The sequence below is a fragment of the Drosophila melanogaster genome, chromosome 3R (genome assembly GCF_000001215.4).
Source record: "Drosophila melanogaster chromosome 3R".
Lineage (NCBI taxonomy): Eukaryota > Metazoa > Arthropoda > Insecta > Diptera > Drosophilidae > Drosophila > Drosophila melanogaster.
In genome coordinates this window covers 14,865,443-14,886,321 of record NT_033777.3, presented here as the reverse complement: position 1 = coordinate 14,886,321, position 20,879 = coordinate 14,865,443, and the positions used below count along the sequence as shown (strand labels likewise).

The 20,879-nt window shown below is 42.5% G+C and overlaps 3 protein-coding genes across 7 annotated transcripts in view; 2 read left to right on the top strand and 1 right to left on the bottom strand.

Moving 5' to 3' along the window:
* Positions 1 to 75: 75 nt before the first annotated feature.
* Positions 76 to 3,824, top strand: Rrp6. Of its 2 annotated transcripts, none has more exons than NM_001300401.1 (5): positions 76 to 487; positions 562 to 743; positions 856 to 2,260; positions 2,499 to 3,425; positions 3,518 to 3,824. In NM_001300401.1, the coding sequence occupies exons 1-5, from the start codon at positions 380 to 382 to the stop codon at positions 3,596 to 3,598; spliced, it is 2,703 nt and encodes a 900-aa protein (NP_001287330.1). In that variant the 5' UTR covers positions 76 to 379; the 3' UTR covers positions 3,599 to 3,824. The 2 variants fall into 2 exon arrangements, with proteins under 2 accessions (NP_001287330.1, NP_001097795.1); NM_001104325.2 differs by having other exon boundaries at positions 321 to 487.
* Positions 3,691 to 6,865, bottom strand: CG3631 (uncharacterized protein). 3 transcript variants are annotated; one of them, NM_142141.3, is made up of 6 exons: positions 6,557 to 6,865; positions 6,279 to 6,490; positions 5,528 to 6,158; positions 4,787 to 5,364; positions 4,526 to 4,726; positions 3,691 to 4,469 (listed from the first exon to the last, which is right to left on the bottom strand). In NM_142141.3, the coding sequence occupies exons 3-6, from the start codon at positions 5,804 to 5,806 to the stop codon at positions 4,262 to 4,264; spliced, it is 1,266 nt and encodes a 421-aa protein (NP_650398.3). In that variant the 5' UTR covers positions 5,807 to 6,158; positions 6,279 to 6,490; positions 6,557 to 6,865; the 3' UTR covers positions 3,691 to 4,261. The 3 variants fall into 3 exon arrangements, with proteins under 3 accessions (NP_650398.3, NP_731951.2, NP_996212.1); NM_169605.3 differs by having other exon boundaries at positions 6,562 to 6,865; NM_206490.3 differs by having other exon boundaries at positions 6,279 to 6,865.
* A 3,968-nt stretch (positions 6,866 to 10,833) lies between these two features.
* btsz (bitesize) overlaps positions 10,834 to 20,879 on the top strand; it is a 71,397-nt gene continuing 61,351 nt past the window's right edge. The window contains exon 1 of one of the 2 annotated variants that reach the window (NM_001014622.3): positions 10,834 to 11,094. The gene's annotated coding sequence lies outside the window, so the exon portion shown is untranslated. Of the gene's footprint in view, positions 11,095 to 12,870; positions 13,159 to 20,879 lie in introns of those variants that run through there. The other variant, NM_001275653.1, reaches the window with a different exon arrangement.

Here is a 20,879-nt window from a genome sequence, read left to right as displayed (position 1 = left end):
TTAATTTATATTGAAAGGAATATATATTTAGTTCAATATAATAATAACATTTTGCTTTTAAAAAGAATTTGTAAAGTATTGTTCATCAAAGCAGGTTCTGTTTACGGTTTAACATAACGAAATATCACCATTCCAAATTTGGCTAACATTTGTAAAATACACCTTCATATCGATTTAATTCGATTGCGGTCAGCACCGTTTTAGTGCTATATAGTGATCAAATTTCGCCGCCGGTAGTGTTGACAAACTCCAAATTCAAGCTGTTGTTATTCTCAAAAAAGAAGAAGAGAAAACACGCACATTTTCCACAATCTGTAAAACGACAAAAAATTTGTACGAAAATAACACAAGACATTCGACAAGGAAACACTATACAGACATGCCGCGAACCCCGAAAAGAGTTCACCAGGAGGCCAAAGAGGAATCGGCCCAAGCAGACCAGCCGCCAAAGAAATCCGCTTCAGAAGATGTTGAGGCATTCACAAACGTGGGTAGCAATTCAGCCAGCGTACATAAGTATATTTCAATCCAATCCCTACGTGTTCTGCTCTGACATTCCAGAAAGGGTTCAAGAATGCAATCGCCGCCACAAAAGCCGCTAATGCTTTCCCACAAGGAACAGCCCGCGCCCTTTACCTAAGCTATCCAGGCTACGCACGTGTTATGGAAGACCTGACCCAACGGGTGGTGGCGCTCATCGGGAACGTGCTGCACTCCAAGGACATCAAGGGCGACATCAAAAAGTAAGCTTCTAACCATGACATTATTCGAAATGTTGAAAATACAGCACAGCCATTGAAATCAAAGTTGGTACCTGTATCTGTAAATAACAATAGATCTTTATTCTTTAAACAGACGCCAACCGGAAGAGCAGTTTGAGATGGTGCAGGAGTGCAACGACGTACTGTTCGAGCGCATTACGACTAATCTAGACATTAAAGGTGGTCTGCGAAGAAATACACAACAGGTCGTAGAGGCCCAGGTGGACGTGATGAGCAGCTCCACATCCATAGAGCCCGCAGTAGCTTCCCCACAAACCCAAGGGACTCCAAAGGCAGGCAGCTGGAACAGAACGACAGGAACACCCCAACGCAGCATGGTTTCGGCTCGTCTCTTCACCGCCAAGAACATCGTTCGGCCGCAGACGCAATTTAGGGAGCCGGTGGATAACAGTGCCCAGAATCCGTTTGTTCCAAGACTCAAGGAGAAACCTAATTCTCTTAAACCGCTGGCCCTGCTGCCCGAATACGATGATGCCGGCAATGTCCAATCCTATTTGCATCCCTACGAGTTTGAGCTGCTTAAGTTTCAGCCTCCGGAGGAGCAGTTCCAAAAACAAAAGCCAGTGCTTCCAGCTCTGATGGCAGAAACCGAACTAATGGTGGTTGACACGGTGGAAAAACTGAAGCAGGCATTGGAGGAACTGAGACAAGCGCCCCAGATCGCCATAGATGTGGAGCACCACTCGTATCGCACCTTCATGGGCATCACTTGCCTGGTCCAGATGTCTACTCGCAGCAAAGACTATATTTTTGATACCCTGATCCTACGCGATGATATGCATATACTAAATTTGGTACTCACCGATCCCAAGAAGCTGAAGATACTGCACGGCGCCGATTTGGATATTGAGTGGCTTCAGCGGGACTTATCGTTGTATATCGTCAACATGTTCGACACGCATCGGGCTGCCAAAGCCTTGAATATGGCAAGGTTATCGTTGGCATATTTGCTTAAGCACTATCTGGACTTGGATGTGGACAAGAGCCTGCAACTGGCCGATTGGCGGATGAGACCGCTTCCCCAGCAGCTGGTGGACTACGCTCGTCAGGATACCCACTTTTTGATATACGTTTACGGACGGATGACAAACGATCTGCTGCAGCAGCATGCCGAACCAGGTCTGCTGGGCAGTGTCTATCAACAGAGCACGGATGTCTGCAAGAAGCGTTATAATAAGCCTCACATCGGACCAGAATCCCATTTGGATTTAGTAAGAAAAACGAAGCGCTCTTTCGACAACCGGCAACTGTACGCACTTCGCGGAATCTTCGAGTGGCGCGATGCGACGGCGCGGTCAGAGGACGAGAGTTACGGCTATGTGCTGCCCAATCACATGATGCTGCAAATCGCTGAGAGTCTTCCAAGGGAGATGCAGGGAATCCTCGCCTGCTGCAATCCCATTCCGCCGCTGGTGCGCCAACAGCTGCACACGCTTCACCAGATTGTCCTCAAGGCGCGCGATCAGCCGCTGGTCAAAGTGAGTTTCTTGGCGGTTTCAAGCAGCGCTTGCAACTCGATCAACGTTGGCGCCTATACCGATAATTTTTCATTACCAATTAACTGTAACTAACATTGAAATGAAGAACATGTTCTGAATTCACCTTATAGTTCAATTCATTTCACAACCGCAGGTCAACTAAAATAGGTTTAATGTTACCAAGTGTTGGGGTGGTATATCTAATGTTTAATGTTCTTGACTTTACTTACGATTTTAGCCGATCCTGGAAGCCCACAGTAGTACACAGGCAGCGTTGCCTCCGTCGACCAAAGACTTTAGCAGCAAGCTCTACTGTCCGCACGATTTTTCGCAACTGGAGGAGATTCGCGACGACCTGCCAACGCTGTTGAAACGTAATTCAACTACAGGAAAACTGGAGGTGCCCAATAAGGAGGAGGTTGCCAAAGTAGATCCAACCTTAGCGGCACCAGCCATGGCTCTGTTCGAAAAGCAGTCCAAGCCGACACAAGAAGAGGAACAGCGCTGGGCCCATCTTCGCAAGGAGAGCCAGACAATGCGTATGCCCTACAAACGCTATCTCGCCATCCTACCTCTGATGGTGCAGCTGAAGGCCGATCAGTTGGCCAGGGAGCGAAGTGAGTTGCAAAAGAGGCAATTGTGTCCAGCAGCCCCAACTGTGGAGCAAAACATTAAGCTGGAGGCACACGCCATCGGAAAGGAGGATGATGACATGTACTCCGTCCCGCTGAAGGAACAACTGAAGCGCAAGCACCCACAAGCGAACGTGAAAACAGATCCGGAACAGCAGCCGACTGCTAGCAAGCGACCTCGCAAGGACGAGAATTCACAAACCAAACCGCCGGTAAAGATCGAACCAGTCGAAAAAGTTCAGCAGGCTTTAGGCGAAAGCGATGATGAGGTCGTTGAGGTTCCTATCGAAAGGCAAGCCACAGAGCCACCGAAACCATCACCGGCACAGAACAACCGCAAGCAAAAGAAAAATCAGTTCCAGCGCGGATTCAAGGCCAAGAATCGAGGAAACCACCCGCAGAGCTCCAGTCAGCAGGTTCCGCAGCACAAGGGTACAGGCAACTTTGACTACAAGAACGTGGACTTCCGGCAATTCAAGGGAGGAGCGCAAAGAGCCCGGGGCACAGAAATCAAGCAGCAAATTCGCGGCAAGGTGAGTGCTATGAAAAGTATTAACAAGCTGGCTTAGCTTTTACTGAAACGATCTCTTCACTAAACATTTATAACGCTTGTTTTTTTTTTTAGAACCGTCCCAACAATCGGAACAACAAGCAGTTCAACAAGCTTTTTACATTTAGTAATGTAAGAAAAGAGGGCAAAAAATGAACTGCAATCGTGACGAAGTCTGTAAAATATACATAACTGGTATATATGTGAATTCAATAGTAAGAATGCGAGCAACACGAAAACTGATTGATGAAACTGATGAAGAAATAAACAAGTGTTTATTTTTGATTGTTTATAAATTCTTTTCAAGTTACAAAACTATTTTTTCTGAGCTTTGCAATTTTCTAAAATATTACCTATTAAATAACAACCGTAACTATTCATTAAACTAGACTATCGGATATGTTGTTATGGATCGGTTTGTAGTTCAATATTTAAGAACAGTTTTAAGAGATGGTCATTGAAAAAATATGGGAAAACCAAATAATAATTGGGACGTGGGAAATGTCATGGTAATAGGTTTAAATTTCAAACTTATTTCGTCACAACGAATTTTGTATGATTTAATTCCTAATTGGATGGCATCTCAATTTTTCGAAAACTTTTCTAGCATTCAAACCAATACAAGAAAGGACAAAAGAACTTAATTTAAAATAGGAAAAAACCTGTTTCGGGCATTTAAATATTTGGAAGAAATACAGAAGTAAAACATGGACTAAAATAATACGATAATTTCTCTATCTAACTTTAGCTTAAGTAGGATGTGGAAAGTGAGTTCCTAAAGCTCTAGTGCTGGCCATTAGCCCCAATCTTGAGCTGAAACTACAGAGTTTTGAACATTTTGTCGCCCTCGATGTCCATGCAGTGCTCCACAACAGCATAGACCACCAGAAGTCGTCGCTCCACTCCTTTTTTATGCTTATCCGTAATCAGGGGATAGAGAGCATCCTGCTTGGATAGTCGATCGATGATTTCCGTGAGTACGCCGCCGGAAAAGACTTGCAGGCGATCCCACGTGGACTTTCGCAGACTGTAAGGTATAAACGTAAATAGTTATAGGTATTTGGAAATTGGTCGAAGACTTACAGGCAGCATTGGTAGAGTGGCGCCAATATGTCCAAGTGATCCTTGTTCGGGTTTCCGAAGGCTTTTCCATTGTCTATAAGCACCACGCGCTCTTCCCGCGTCTCGTAGTGATGCCGATCTCCATTTTGGATTAGGTAGTCGAAAATAGACGCATCTATAAGGTCCAGCAGGCGGATGGTCTCCATTTTATTTTTCAACGATCTGAAAAATAATATTTTTGATTTAGAAGTTTATAGAGTGAAGTTGAAGTGTGGAACTCACTTGCAATAGGTCATATCGTCCTCCCAGGGCGCCCGCTTGTCATCCTTGTAGGTGCGTTGCCACGGTGATCGCCGCTTAGCCAACGTACCCGGAACAATATATATGAGCACACCTTCAATGTTGTGCCGCTCATCGCCACAAACAGTCTCCTCCTCGTTGCAGTAGTGACACTTCCCGAACAGGCAGTACTTCTCCCTGCCATCCTCGTCCGTTTCGATGTTTATGGTTTGCTGGAGTTCCGGATCGCCTTTGGCATATATCTCCTTCTTCAGGTTCACCACTCGACCCACCACTATGGGCGTCCATCGAAAGTCGAGCACGGCGCCCAGATAGAAGGCATATACTTCCGCCGTGTGGCGATCCTTGCCACTGTATATCATGCCATCGATGACCTCTTCCCGCGGATACCATTGCGGCTTAAAGATCACCTTCTGCTGGTGGGAAAGGCGGACGAGGAGCTTCAGTTGCGTGCCCCGACCCAGGTTGCTCACCCGGGTGATAGGTTCGCGGCGCAGTGTTTCTAAAAGCTGTCCCATCGATGAGTCGTATAAGGGATAGACCTCGTTTTCGTGCGGCCACTGAAAGTCACCGAATGCTTAGTGAATATACTTAGATGCATATTATAATATAGAATGTTTTCCCCTATTAAAAATTCATTTCCTTATTTTGTTTGCATAAGCAGCCAAACATAAATCACGAGCATAGCAATTCTGGCAGACCCACTAAGATCCATCGACTTACCCAGTTCGCAATGTCCCAGAGGACACTGGCGTTCTCGTACGGCGCCGCCTTGTAGTTCTTAAGCAGCTTGTTGCGGAACATGAAGAAGCGGGGATTGCGATTGAGGTAGTTGGGTTTTAGGTGGCGCATCTTGTGCCGTATCATGTTCTCCAGCGCCCGGACGCTGGCCAGATGACCCTCCTCGGCGCTGAGGTAGTACATAAAGTAGAAGTTGGCACCGAGCGCCAAGCCCAACAGGCTGGCCACGATTCCCGCGATGATGACGCTGCGCTTGTTCATCCTGCAGCCTGGGCGGGCGTTAGCCTATTTTTAATATTACGTATACGCAGCGATAGCCGCACTGGCAATTTGCACAATTCTAGCCGAAATGTTGATATGGCCGGGCTGGCACAGTGGCATGCTGCTGCTGTTGTTGCTGCTGTCGCTGCTGTTCCTCTGGCAATTGTTGCAGTTGTTGGTGTTGCACTTGCAATACTTGCTGCACTTCTTGCAATTGTTGCTGCTGCTCTGGCGATTGTTGTTCTTGCTGCGGCTGCCCTTCCTTTTGCTGTACCTATTTTTTTTTTTGGCAGACATCGGCTAACAACTGTTCGCATCAGTCCATTGTTGTGCAAATTAATTGTGGCCGCCTCTGAAAACGTGTAAGCATTAATTAAATTGTCAGCAGTAGAGAAAACGAGTCCTGTTCCGGGTTCTAGTCTATTTTGCTCACCCACCGCAACAAGTTAATCAGATCCGGTTGTTAACACACCTATGTACTGTTGACCCCACTCGAATTCTTGGCAATTCGTGTATCTTAGTATTTCCGTGTGATTCATTCAATTTAGATAATAACCGCGCCGATCAGTTGATAACTTCTAAATGATGGCATAAATCATGATGGTTTGATAATGTCGTTCTCCTAAGTGGTTATCCCATTGATCCTTCTATGCATTCAGATGGCATCCGATTGCAAGCAATCATCTAGAAGATGTGCAAGATACGAGATATGTGTGAAGTGTTCCTGGCACAAATAGCTTTCTATCTGACTTAACCGTTTGTTTACAAGCGTGCAGTTGCCCCATTGGGATTCTTGGCCACAATTGCCCAATAAATCGTGGTCTTCCTCTTCTGCTGCTGCTTTAATTGGTCGCCGTCTTATTTTTGGCCAACATCCACATGAACGAAGACCGCACTGCACGCATTCGGATTCGGAAGACAAAGAATTCTGTTGTCGCACTTAGGTTGCCTCTCCGATTTGGCAGATCGTGTATAAATAGCTTTTGTTTATGTCGGTGAAAATGGGAAAAACGTGCGTTTTTCACCGGCGCAGGAAAATGACAACAAAAGGGAAATCGTGATGTAAACAAAAAGCAGCTGACTTCAGCTGTTGCAGCCCTCGTTGGCCTGCGTGAAACGATCTGGCAACGTCATGCATAACCGCCAAATTCAATTTACATTATATATTCGTGTGATTTCGCCTTATTTTTGGGCTAATCCTCTCAGGTGGCTAAAAGTTAATCAAAAAACTAAGCCAACCCACAAAAGGAACGCAGGCTAAAGGTCAAATGCTCACACACGTTTGAGTTATTATAAAAACCCACACAATTCCAAATTGCACAGATGAGCCCAAGCGTGTACACTGCAAGAAATATTCGATCACGAAAAACTAACAAGTTTAGTATATTTGTTATTAAGAAATGAAATATATAATGCTGAACAGTAAGGAAATTAACTGTTGGCATCGATTTAATGAAATTGATTGGGCAAGACGAAGACTTTATTAGTTTCTTATAAATTATAATCTTTTCAACAATTTTCAAGAGTGCAGAGGTATGTGAAGTTAGCTTAGTTATTTTGTTCCATCGATGGGATAGCCTGGGAGTTTACCTTGCCTGCGGCCTCCCATTGGAGCAGAGCGCATAAACTGCGCCCACTTCTCAGCCCGAATGAAAGGGAAAAAGGAGGCCGAAAGGAGTGAAAGCAGGGAAAGCTGGAAAAGCTGGCAATGGGGAAAATCGAGGAGAGTTATCCCAGGCCACATATGGCGCAAAATAAACCGACAAATGATAACGGCACTCGAGCAAACAACAATAAAGGATGAAAAGCACGAAAATCGAGTAAATGAAAGAAATAATGGTGTCGGGAGTGTACAGCCAGTAACAAAACGCACGAACGTGTAAGGGGGGTTCCTTATCCACCAAACCCCAAGCCCCCCTCCCCACCACTTTTCTGCACACTTTGGGCCCCCGAAAATTCAAATGCCGACAGCATCCGCCGCCACATTTGTTGCTGGCCTGGGAAATCCAAAGGCAGTTGGCGGCCAGAACGCAACACCCTCGACACATAACGACTACAGTTAAATTTAGCCAGCAGTCGCATCACTCGCAGAAATAAAGCTATTGAGTTTTCTAAATTATGTAACAAGCGAATTCAGACGATTTGATTTGAAAAAATTTCCTGAAATGGTTTCGTTTTCCAATGATTTCGGATATTAAATGATATTAAGCAAATACTTATGGAACAATCTATATTGATAACCCTCTTGCCGAAACTACTAACTTCTCATTTGTTTTTAAGCATTGACCAGGAGATTTTTTTCAGTGCATGTAGTGAGTACGCAAGTGCCAGAAAATGATCTGCTTGCTTGTCTTCATTGTTTTGTGGGTTTGCTCGTTGGTTTGTTTGTTTGTTTGCCAGTTCGCGTGGGTTGTGTAATACATATTGAAATAAGCCAATTTCTGAATCTGGTGAGCGGCAAAATGCATAAGTTGCAAAGAAAATGCCAATTCAAGAATTTTTAATCCACTTTCATATTCAAATATCCATTTGATCAATATTAGTGCTATAATATTACGATTTGTAGCAGAAATGTGTATAGTTGATAAGAACTAAACCTATTAATATCGGCTCATTTCTAATTAATATCAATTAGGAATCCCCACTCACAGCCAAATGAAAACGAACAAATAAACAAAACTAGACAATTCAATTAGGGCGAAAATTGTGAAAAGCCAATGGAAGTACACAGTTCTTCGTAATTGGGTCAGATGTCGCTAACGAGTATGACAATTACACAGAATGTTTCCCAAAGCTGACGGCGAACGCCAAGGAATCAATTTCGGCCAAAAGAAGGGGGTTTTCCCCTTGACGTGTGTGCGCGTAATGAGCTTTCAAAATATTTAGCTGAAATTGGAAATTTATTTGGACATACATAAGTACAAGGATATTGGACAGAATCCTTGGGAGTGAATAAATATTTGAGTGTGTAATAAATTTTTCCAGTAAGGAAAGAGTGTATGCATATGAAAGTATCCCTGAGAATCGTTAAAATACCGCGAAATCTGTGCAAACATAATTTAAATTTGTATCTGCACTTATACCTTCCTACTTTGTTAACCCGAAGCGAACACAAGAGGCTGTTAAAAAAAAAAGAAAATCAATTAATTCACATACCAGCACAGATGGGAAAGTTACACACCGCGTCGTGTTAATTGCCCATGTGCCCCAATTCATGTTTTTTTATCACAGCTCTTTTTGTTTGTCTCCGCTGGATGGCGCTTTCCTTAATGGCTGTCGCTCTTATCTGGCCCCTCATGCGTTTTGTAATTAATTGGCAGACATTTTACTGCCGTGCAACGTTGTCATAGGTCGTTCAGCACGTGCTGGCCGAAGGCGGCGCGGGTGGTGGTTTGTGGATGGTGTTTCCTAATGATTAATTACAATTTAATTTGTTTGGCATTTTGCAGCGCTTTAACGGCGACGTTGGACGATGACAAAATGTCCTTTGGGCTCCCGAAGGATTCATTTAAATTTCAACAATTGCTTGCCGCCAAATAAATTTGTCTCTGCGCTCAATTTATTATGTTTGCTGCAAGTTTAATTGAATTTGTTGGCACAATACAACGGGGATCCATCTAATTAATTGTTTTTTGTTTTTCTTCTGTGTTTTGATTCGCATTTATCTTCAATTCGTGCCCTTCTTTGTTTTGCGATTTTGCTGCTTTGCTTTGCTGCCAGAAATATGCAAATTTTGGCTAATAAGTCGCCCTATGAATTATGGGAACACAGAAAGTAATCTCTTTAATTCGAAATTTCTTTTGGCACTTGAAATACATTGATAAGTCATGGTTTCAAGCAAAATCTGTAAAGATTTTCCGTGACAAGTATGTCAGGATATTTTTTACGACTCTTTTCAGCCCTCCGTTTGTGCAAGAAAAGGACGTGAAAAATGGGTAACAATTTTGGGGGCCCAACGTGAAATTAACTCATTCGTTGTGGCCTAGAATAACAAAAGACACTCGCACACACACTGGCACATCCTTTCAGACACACACACTCACACAGTCGTAAATAGACGCTCCTAAGGTCAAGCAACGTCATTTTTCAGACGGCCAAACAAAAAAAAAATTGATCAAGGAAGAAAAAAGGGAGAATAACTCGGCTTCAAGTGCCGCCACATGGAGAATTTAATGTGTCATAGTGTTGGGTACACAAAGTGTACAAGTGTGCGAGTATGTGTGCGGGTAATGTGTGTGAGCCAAAACACATGCTCGGTCAGGAGGAAAATATAAACAAACGCCCACGCAAAAGCTTCGCGCTCCTTTCAGCCCGAAAAACTATGCCACGAAAAAGCTTTGTGCGTAAAGCTGAGGAGCAACAGTTCCGCACGAGAGACAGCAAGAGAGCGGAAGAGCGGATGCAGCACGGCAACACTGGAAGTGGAAGAGCTCCCTCTCTCGCGGCGGAGCAACAGTTAAGATTCCGCTCTCACCCTTCGCAGTCCCCGGACAAAGTTGTTGTTGCTTTCCCCACTGCGAGCGCTCCACCTGAAAGCTGTTGTTGTTGTGGAATTTGAGTCAATGGAGCGGAGAAATACACGGCAAAAACTGGTACTTGATTTTGCAAATGAAAGGATACAATATATTGCAAAAGCTCTAGCTTAAATCTGTTTGTAAAGGCTTTCATATATTTAATTGTTCAATGATATGTTCGGTGAATAAGCATATAAGGTAAATTTCCAATTGAAGCTGTCCACCTCGTCGTATACTTAATAAATAAGTATTTGTATATATTCATCAGGCTAAGATAAAAAAACCAATAAGGAATGAATTGTTACTCTTTTTTAATAAGACCTTAGCATAAGCAGAACAGCTTACTCTTTTATTTTTGTTTTATAATAACAATGGGACAATTTTTCCAGTGTAGCCGCGCAGCATAGCCCTGTCCCTGGGTGAGAGTGTGTGAGTGAGCCCATTTTGGCCGCCCAGGACCTTCTGGTGCTTTTATTGCTCGTGGAGCTGTTGCTGCTGCTGCCGTTTTTGGCCAGTGCCTGGATTGTTGTTGGCGCGAGAACAACGCGCGCGTTCTTCACCGCGTTTTCCCACGTTTTCGGCTCGAGCGTTTTTTTATGTGACTGAACTAACTGAATTGTTTCGCTTGTGGCCAACGTGTCCTAGTTGGTGGCGTTTTTTTTTTTCGGCCATCCACGTGCGGTCGTTACAAGTGTCTTGAAATGCAAATAAACGAGATTCCACCGAGAGTGCAATGCATCTTTTATGGCTGCCATTAAAGCTGCTAACTGGTATGTTTGGGGGCATTACCCGTTTGGGCCATGTTAGCCACGTTAAGTTGACTAATTGTCTGGACCGTTTGCGAGCTAGGGATGTTTGATTGGCAAGCCCTCAAGATCGCGTTTCAATTATGCTTGGCTTGCACAATTTTTCGATTTTCCGAGCTAACGAGCAATCTGCAATCGATGGAATTGAAGGGGGACGTAGCGCATCCTTCAAGGTGTTCAATGTTTAGTGTTTTGTGTCTGCTATCTGCTTGGCTTTCATCTTCAATTTCCGTTGCGCATTCGCGCGTACTAGATGTCATTCGCTGGCTGTCCGTGTTGCTGGGTTCTGGCGCATAAAACAGCAAGAAAATTACAACTTATTGAGTTGCAAAGTGCGCTGGAAACCACACACAGATGGACCCCAAAAGAAAGGAGCCCACACAGACGTTAACCCAGGCAGACACACTGTGCCCCCGGGAGTATGCTTCCTTTTTTTTGCCAGCTGCGAAATAAATGGAAGTCCAAATACCTAGATAATGGTGCCTAAGTACCCAATAAAAATTTATTTGCAATGTCAATGCTCAAATATATTTCAACTAAGATATTTCGATAGGAGAAAACCTTGACCACTTTGTATGGTAGTATGTTATACAATCCGTATTATACATATTAGTAAATTACCATTTTAGACATTTTTTTCACTGTGCTGCTCCACGATTTGCATGCACAGCGCCACAAAACATCTGCACCTATCTGTGGCCCCATGGCCGAACGCTACTTTAATTCATCTGTTCGCATTTTACGAGCCACCCGGGGCACCACCCTCCACCCACCACCCACCAGCCACCCCTTAGAGCAGCGCCCAGCACCCCCTGCTCCACCAGGGCCAATCACAGTGGGTCAACAGACGGCAGACAGCTGTAGTTGAACGAAAAGCCGCAGTCGTGGTCACCAGCACGTGCATACATGAATTTTACTGCGGGTTTGCGGGTGCTTGTAGGTGTGTGGAAGAGGTCCTTGGTCTACGTTTATTGCGGGGATAATTTCTATATGGGACGTCATATATATGAGAACCTGTGGCGTTGCCAGACTTGTTGATCATTGCGTTATGCAATTTCACAAGTAATTTCGAATCGCTCAACAACCTTACTTGAACTCCTGGTGAAAGCTTATCGATTTACGATTCAATGGGGAGCGGAACCCAAAATGGAATATTAAACGAAATACCTGCGAGGATTATGAAGACCATGGGGGGGTTTTATCATACTTCAAATTCTTATGGTGATGATGACAGTAAATTCTCATCAGCATTGAAGCTAGAATACTGTCCTAAAAACAAAGTGTTATTCCGATGGCGTGCTCTAAGTAATATTAAATTATTTCTGTTAGATGAAGACGTAGTATTTAGAATTTATAAGGATATTGAATTTTCTTTATATTTATTTTATTCTTATAGAACGATATAGATATTTGATTTCAGTCAGTTTCTGGTCAGGCTTTTAGCCACTGCCTTATTAGAGATAGTCTACTACTATTTCACGCACTGCCAACTGCCAAATCTACTACGTTTTTCGCTAGCTGTTGCTGCCACTGCTCCTTGCAACACGTTGCCATTAATACGTACTTCCCTTGACACTTGTGAGCCAATAAACTTGAAAAAAGAGCAACAGTTGCCGCACACAAACACACGCCACGCACATTCAGTTTGTGTGTTTGTGTGTGTGCGTGTTAGCCGAAGTGAAGCCGAGTGGCCGAGTTGTGCGAATTGTGGCATTCCCAAATGTCCTGGCAGTCCTGTTTGCTCATAACGCAGTTGTCCTTTGCCGTGCTCGGTTCGCTCGCAAACGCTCGGCTCTTGAAATTGCCTCGGTTCGGTATTTGTAGACGCGCCGGCATTTTGAGTCGCTCAAGTCACCCAGAAAGGACCTGCTCCTTTTCGCTCCCTTGGCTCCCTAATACGCACGCACGGCTGATATGTTAATTCCGTTCTTTGGCATCACTTAGGAAACAATTAGCGCGCTAGTTTCAGGCCCCCGTTCAACCCCCTTACCGAAAAAAGCCCCACTTTACTGGGCGCGGCAGAAGGAGGCAAGTGAAAAGTTTTAATTGTCTGCACATTTTCATTGGAAAAGTTTGTTGCCTTCACGCACTTAATATTCATGTGGCTCAGGGTATATGAATTTACGACCATAATCATAATCATTTCTTGCCTTTTGTCCTTGCCATTTGCATTTATGCTACGCTAGCATCCCTTTCACACAACGAGAAAGTCGGAAAAATTATTTTGCTTCACTTTGGTCATAAATGATTGATCACATATTTGACCATTGTCCTGCAAATCTCTTGTGTTCATTCATGAATAATATAAGCGGTCAAGTATTGCTTTCTCAAATGTAACTGTGTCAGAATGAGTCAGTGAATAGTATTAATAAAGGCTTGCGGATTTTAAAAACACAATTGAATGTATTATTAAATATAGAATTTGCTGACTAAGTCAATAAATAATTCACCAATATTTCTAACTTATTTAACGTGCATTTATTATATTTTCTGCCTAAGGCAGTAATCTTTGTAAAAATGTGAATAAAAGTAAATAACTTAATATATTAAAGCGCCTTACCAAAAATAAACCATTCACTTTTCTTATTTAAAAAGGTTTATTTTCCCTGTGTAACTATTTCTATACTTTTCGCTGTGTGTTTGACTGTTATGATTAAAATCGCCCGATGAGTTTCAGATCCGGTCTGCCCCATGTTATTTTTCACCGACTCAGTCTTGCGGCAAATGGTTCCCATTGTGTTTGTTTTATTTATATTGCTCCTCGTTTACGGATATTTGCATTATTTACATTCGAGGAAGTGCAGTTCCCTCGGGACTCAGAAAAGTTAAATGTAAACATTTTTTGCACTCTGCTTCCAAAAAGTGAAGTTGGAGATTTCCTTAATCATTTGCTTCTTAAATTGAGCCCTCTTACAAACGAGCTTTAATTCATCGTTTTAAATTTGCGTGACTCAAAAAGGACATTTTTGTGTTTAAACCAACTGTGGTCTCCTTATAGTTGAAAATCTCAGTAAGATTTTCTTACATTCCTGTGACTTGGGAAAGCCATCAGCTGTTGGGGCAGTTTTTATTAGCCAGAAATGGAAGCCTTTTAAATTTGTTTCCTCTCGTTTCCAGTCGGCTGTTGTGTGTTCCATGAATTATTCAGTTGGTTTGATTTCTTCATTATCCCCGGCTATCCATTTTGGTATAGTGCCGTTTGGAAATTTCTTGAAATAATCCCTGATTTATTAATTCTTGCAAAAGGATAATTCGTAGAATTTCTACTATTATCCTTCGGTCGGCGATGCAAATGTAAATTGTTTTTATTTTTAATGTGTGTAATGTGTAATGAAATATTGTATTTGCACGAATTTTCATATTTCTGGGTGCAAGCAGTTTAGAGAATTCAATTTATTTCGGCATTCAATCTGGAATTTAAACAACCATTCAATATAGCAATAATAATGAATGGAATGTTTAGCTTCGATCTAAAGGCATATCAATATTATAGGGCAAAATAAATATTTAAGAACTTCAAAATTCATTAAAGACTTTGCCTAATGATGTTTCCATTTCAAATGAAAATCGAATGTTATCCAATGCAGCACATCGAATTTCGAGTGAAATTTAACAAACGCCGTGAGTAATTGCCAGACAAAGGTATTATTTCTGCAGCATTCAGTCTAATTGAAAATTGGAATTATCTAATATCAATGGCAAATTTTGCCATTTTACGATATAGATGAGAAGCTACACAAATGCGCCTCGGGCGAATCAAAATTGAGCAGATCCTTTGGTCCTGACTTTGTTGGCAGTTGTGCTTTAATGGCTGATTTATTTTAATTACAATTTGCACTCACTAGTGATTAATCTGCTCGCCTAGACACGCCCATGCAAAACAGCCTGGGCCGAGCCCAAAATGCTTGCCGAAAATATGTGAAACTCAGTTCGTTTGCAGCGCAATCGATTTTCACGTTAATTAAGCCCTAATTACTGTAGCCCAGGCACACAGAGCCTCAACTGCGGGCCTACAAATGAAGTCACACTAGCCGAATGAATTTCCCTGTTGCTCTGGTTCGACCGCAATACGAGTAGCAGCGAGCCTGAATACACATTTCACGGGAATGGAACTCGGTTGGTTTTATTAATTCCCACCTGGGAAAGGGACTGACTGACTGACTGGCAGACTCCGCTTTATGCTACATTTCAGCTCCTTGCTAAAAACGCAGCCATAGATGCCAGAACCAAAACCGCATTGCCACCGAAACGGAGCACTCCGGAGCTGGGGGTTGCAATAAGTTGACAGACTCCGGCGAACCATTTGATAGACAACGTCGGGCGTAAAGTAAAAAAAAAAAATAAAATATATATTCCTCCTGGCCAGAGATTCCATTTGGAAATTTATTTTAGTGTTAATTACACGTGCAACATAAACGGCAAAGGCGAAACTTTTACGGCCACGGCGATGGTGAAACTAAAAGTTTAAAAATAAACTACCGCATGAGTTTATGCCCGGGTGTTGGGCGGTGCGAGTAGAAAGAGCATTAAATTAGATTAAAATGGAAGCTTCGACTTCGAAAACTCTTGTCAGAGTTATTCGATGTAAACTTTATACGAATGTAGTTAGCACCGAAACTCGCTTATTAAACTCCATGTTTGTGCGAGTATTTTTAGGCCGTATCTTTTTAATTTCCGCCACTGGAATATGTATATGTTTGTGCCGAAATACACGAGGAAGGTCCCACAATCAAAGGAAATCCTGCCAGTGTGTTTAAATTTATGCCTGGCGGCTTTAGCTAGACTTTGCCATGCATTAAGTAGGCAAAAATTGCGTATACGCCGCGTAGCGCAATGTTGCTCGCCATGCAAATGAAACGACGCTTTCATCGAAATTCTGGCCGCAAAGCAAACAATTTTTTAAAGCCAGCCAAGTCAACTGTTTGTTTGTCGCCGCTTGTTGTGGCTGCTCTTCTCTTTTGGCCTTGTTTGTGTAATATAATATGCATAAAAGAAGAAAAATGTGTGTTCGCTTTGACATGAAATAATCAAATTGTCACAATGTCGCCCGGCTTGACGTGACATTTTTCACATTGCGAAGTGCAAATTGGGTTCTGGTAAAACGCTTTGTGGGTTGCATTAAAATTTAAACAATTTTTGCATTTAACATGCTCGAAGTTTGGCTGCCAAACGCATTAATATTTCGGTTGACATTTTGTTGACTTTGCTGTTAGTTTTTTGTGCGTTGTATTTAATTAAAATCTAGTTTTAGCGCATTTTGGATTTTTTAATATTCCATATTTGCTTTGGGCAATCGAAAGACATTTGATCGCCTGTGCGTGTTATTGTCCCAATTGCACCGAGAGTCCTTAGGAATGACAGGCCAATAGGATCTGACAGCTGTGCGTCGGCCCAGATGAACAGACCCAGATAGAGATATCGATTTAATCATTAGTGGCTGGTGGCTTCGCGCCACTCAAGTGAGCATTCTGCGGAGGCATCGTAGTGAATTTCCATTTTTATTGCAGCAGGCCCATCACGAGTACGAGTGTGTGATGGGCAGATGACAAAGCCAGTCTTGGGCCGAGAGTCATCGGTCGCAGTCCCAGTTGGACAAAGGAGTCCTGCCAGGATGATTGCGGCCTTTTTCGCTGCCGCAAATGTGATTATATTAGTTTGGTACAAATAAATTCATTTCCCCATCCATTTTGGCGTAATGATGGCTGCCAAATTTTCCATCAAATGGTCGTTTCGTGTTCGGCCACTAATTAATATTTAATATTACCAAATAACAAAATATTCTGGTAGCATTACACGTTCACCAATGAAATGTAACACGTAACCCATTTGGCAAATGGCGGATTTTATTTGGTTATCAATTTTCGATTTAAACTTTGGCCCAAAATGCAAAGAGAATGGGACAACGAACTAATTTCAAAACGGGATAATTTAGAGTGAGATTACGAATTTAAATGTAATTTAATCTTTCTAAATGATATTTGAAAAATGAATACCTGGAATTTTTGATCAAATACCATGGGTTTAACTTCTCTCTGCAAGTTTTTGCTTTGGTTTCTTCTTTGGACCGCCAACATTCATCAGATTTGCAGTTTCGCAAATTTATTTGCTGGCTAAACGACTTTTTAAAGAGCTGTCGTTGCTTGGCGTGTGCATTTTTTAAACTGACATGGATTTATGACGACACCATTTTCCCCTCCGAGTCTGGAGGAAATATCCCTAAATGAGTCGCTTTTCGGGAGGGGAATGGGATACTTTTCCCTCTTCGTGCTCAGTGACATTTAAAGATTGATGCCGCCCGTATCCCCAGGAATCTCCGAAATTGTGTGCAAATTTGTTTGGCCAGGCAACAAGTCAACGAATTTTTATCCAGCACAGCTTGAAAGCTTCTCTCTTTTTTGTAAATATCTTCTTTTTTTTTAAAGGGTTTGCATGCACTTTGTGGTCGATTTTCAGGATCCTTTTATGTTTGCTTAATCGCTTGAATATCCTGGCATGCAACTGGTTGCTGGCTAATGCTTTCGGATTGAGCAAATTTAATTGATTGGGCTGTGATGGATATACTATAGTCAACCCATATGGTGGCCACTCTCTGGCTGGCTGACTGACAATCTGACGGATTCGGGCGGATTTCTACCAGATTCTTTTTAGAGGCATTTTTGGGGCTTTTGTTTGCGCAGACATTTTGATTTATGAGTTCGCAGGACGAGGGGTGCTGGCTGGCATACCGACACACCAAAATTGAAATTTTACAAAAAACTTTTAGGGCCGCAAACAACAGGAAAACCAAAAAAAAAGAAAGAAAATAAATAAAGGACGAAGAAAAGAAAACTCATTGTATCGTGGCAAGTCCTTCTGGTAATGACAACGCTGGCGGGCATAAAACTTTGCATGCCTGTATCCATATACACACATCCAACTGTGGATAGCACCTAAAATTGCTGCCTGGGAATAATTTGATGCAGTCGAGAGGATAAAGTGCCAGCAGAGCTGACTAATGAGTCCAGGGGGAGGTTATTTTACCGAGGACAGGACATGGGGACAAACATCTGCCTCGGCAATTCCGGTTATTAAAACTTTAAGCGCTATAGGATGATTAATTGAGACAGATGATTGATGCTTAAGTAGGTAAGAGAAAAGAAAACGATTCGATTCGCAATCAATTTTGGAAAAATAGGTAAGAAAAGTTGTATTCTATATTCAGAAAGATGCGAACCTAAGAAATATGGTATTCATACCTTGTGAAAACAAATAAGAAATTAATAACACTTTTTATGTTGATTCCTTAGCAAGCAATGTACATTGTAGTGTAACCCGTAACCCTTGTTTTCACAAGTAATACCCACACAAAATGGGCTTTTGTTTTTTATTGTTCTTAGCAATGCTTTTAATACACCTACCACCAGCTGGCTATGCCAACAGTGGCTATTGTTATAAGGCCCATATTAAATGCAAACCCCATCGGAAACAACATGGGGCACTCTGGGCAGATGCCAGACTATGCCGAACTGAAACCGTGCCATCTGTCATCGTGTTAGCCCGGTGAAACTCAAACAAACTGGGAGACGTGTGCATTTGTGGCTTCTTCAATTCAATATTTGCTCGCTCAAATTCAGGGCAAATAATTTTTGGGAGCGCACAGCACACTACACATTCATCTTGGCCATAAGAAGGTGCTGAGCAGGCAGTTGCCTTTGACCTTTTGGCGAACCGGGCCCAAAAGTGGCAGCTGGTCACGCTTCGTCAGGTTCACACCAATGCCAGCCAAGTGAAACACGCCCACACATCCCTGCATATACAAATATTTGGACACGTTAATGACTCGCTACGATGTTGGTGCACGGCAAGAAAATCAACTAGCATCTGATTCTTAGTACTCAACTACGTTTTAAAATATATTTTAGTGTACAAACTGCCATATTAGCTGCATTCATACCAAGTGTCTGTTAACCAAGGTTGAATACGATTGGCTTGAATCTATTTGTATAGCCATCCTGCGCTTTATTGATTGAGTTTCAGAGATGTCTTCCGTTTAAAAATGGATTGTTAGCTAACAACAAAGCCTTTATAAAAATTCGGACTAAACCATTGTGTCAGAAAGTTGGCTAAAATTTGCATGACATTGACCCCATTTAATTTAATACCAATTATGGCGTGAATCTGAACACTGCTCCCACGCTCGACGATTTCGCTCCAGTAAACAGCACGGATACGTAAGTTTCTATGTGGGGCTGATGGGGACCTTCCTCTCGCACCGTCATAATTATGCTAATGTAGCCTCATCGCCAGCTGAAATGAGCAAATATAGACTCAAATCAATGGTGGCTGCAGTCCAAGTTGCTGCTGTCTTTGTAGTCGTACACTGAGCGAAATTGTCAATTGCTAGTTTGCTTCATATATGATGAGGTACAAAGGCTGCAAGCTGATTTTCTTTGATTTAAAATATAAATATCTCTATTTATTCATTAGGGCTGATCATTGTTTGAGCACTTGATTTCCCATTGCACTTGTGTATTCAATGAGATTCTGGATGTTGAAGGCAAGAAGCATACAAAAAAACAAAGGCACACATAGACGGCTCTTCATTTAATTAAACGTTGCATGTAGCAACAAATGGTTTCGATGCCGGAAATTGTTTAAGCGCCAACAAAGGCGCACTAGCAAACAAAAAGGGATAAACAAATTGGCGGAGATGGACTGGACAGGCGAAAGCTTGCAGTGAATCTCGGCCAGAAGCAGCAAAAGTTAGTGCCCACTAAACCCCACTGAAAACCAAACCCCCTAATCCCCAATCCCCATGAAACGTCCTTGTCAGCCGCTCGTCCCCCGAACGAGTTGCCCTTAATCGCCGTTTAAGCTTTGTGGCGCAACAATTGTTGGAGCGTAATTAATGCGATTTGGTTATGTTTCCATCGATTGGCCCGCACATGTCCTTTGGAGCGGGGTAGCCGGAGATGCAGGTCGTCTGGCTGGACCATTAACTCGTTGGCTGGTTGCCCTTTGCGCCAACCTAATGCATAAACAGTTCCCGGAAAATGTCAGTCGTCGTAAAGCCATTTGCCCCTGTTTGTTGCATTTTATTTTATGGTAGAACTCTTTCAAAGGACTGTAATTTAAATCGAGTCCATTTCGCAACATTAATTTGTAATTGCAATTTTAATGCCTCGCTAGTAATTGTAGTCCATATCAACTGTTGCTGTCATTATAATAGCTCCGCATTAAGAGCTGCTCTTCATTCATTCCGAAGTTATGTTTAATTAAAATTAAAATATCTGTTGTAATAAAATAACTTGTAAATTGCTGACTTCATGTAGGCCATTTGATATAATTAGTTTGACTGACATCTGTCGTTTAATTGGGTATTGAAATTCAAACATTTTATTGAAATAGCCGGTTGCATTTGACCTCCGCACTTTGGGCTTAACTGCTGATACATAAAGTGCCTTGGATTTTCTTTAAAACAACAAGAGTAATTCTCGGCAACTTAACCCCTTGAATCTGCTCATTTGTTCGCCTTTTGACCTCATTCTTCTGTTGCTTTTGTAAATCCGCCTTTACTTTCAGCTACGTTGGGTTTGTCCTTTATATTTTAAATAAATCATACGACGCGTGTGCCGCAAAAGCCGCCGCACAAACACAGCGGTGCACTCTTGCGGACACGGACACAGACACACACACACACACACACACACATAGCCACATACCCAATAATAAATGTTAGGGGTTGAGGAAAACTCACCCCCTTCTCTTTCAACG

Excerpts from the sequence above, each read along its gene's own strand:
- Rrp6 (NM_001300401.1), top strand. The coding sequence starts at position 380 with ATGCCGCGAACCCCGAAAAGAGTTCACCAGGAGGCCAAAGAGGAATCG. Across the intron at positions 744-855 it reads ATCAAGGGCGACATCAAAAA|ACGCCAACCGGAAGAGCAGT; the intron begins GTAAGCTTCTAA and ends TTCTTTAAACAG. Across the intron at positions 2,261-2,498 it reads GCGATCAGCCGCTGGTCAAA|CCGATCCTGGAAGCCCACAG; the intron begins GTGAGTTTCTTG and ends TTACGATTTTAG.
- CG3631 (NM_206490.3), bottom strand. The coding sequence starts at position 5,806 with ATGAACAAGCGCAGCGTCATCATCGCGGGAATCGTGGCCAGCCTGTTG. Across the intron at positions 5,365-5,527 it reads TCTGGGACATTGCGAACTGG|TGGCCGCACGAAAACGAGGT; the intron begins GTAAGTCGATGG and ends GGTGACTTTCAG. Across the intron at positions 4,470-4,525 it reads CCACTCTACCAATGCTGCCT|TCTGCGAAAGTCCACGTGGG; the intron begins GTAAGTCTTCGA and ends TATACCTTACAG.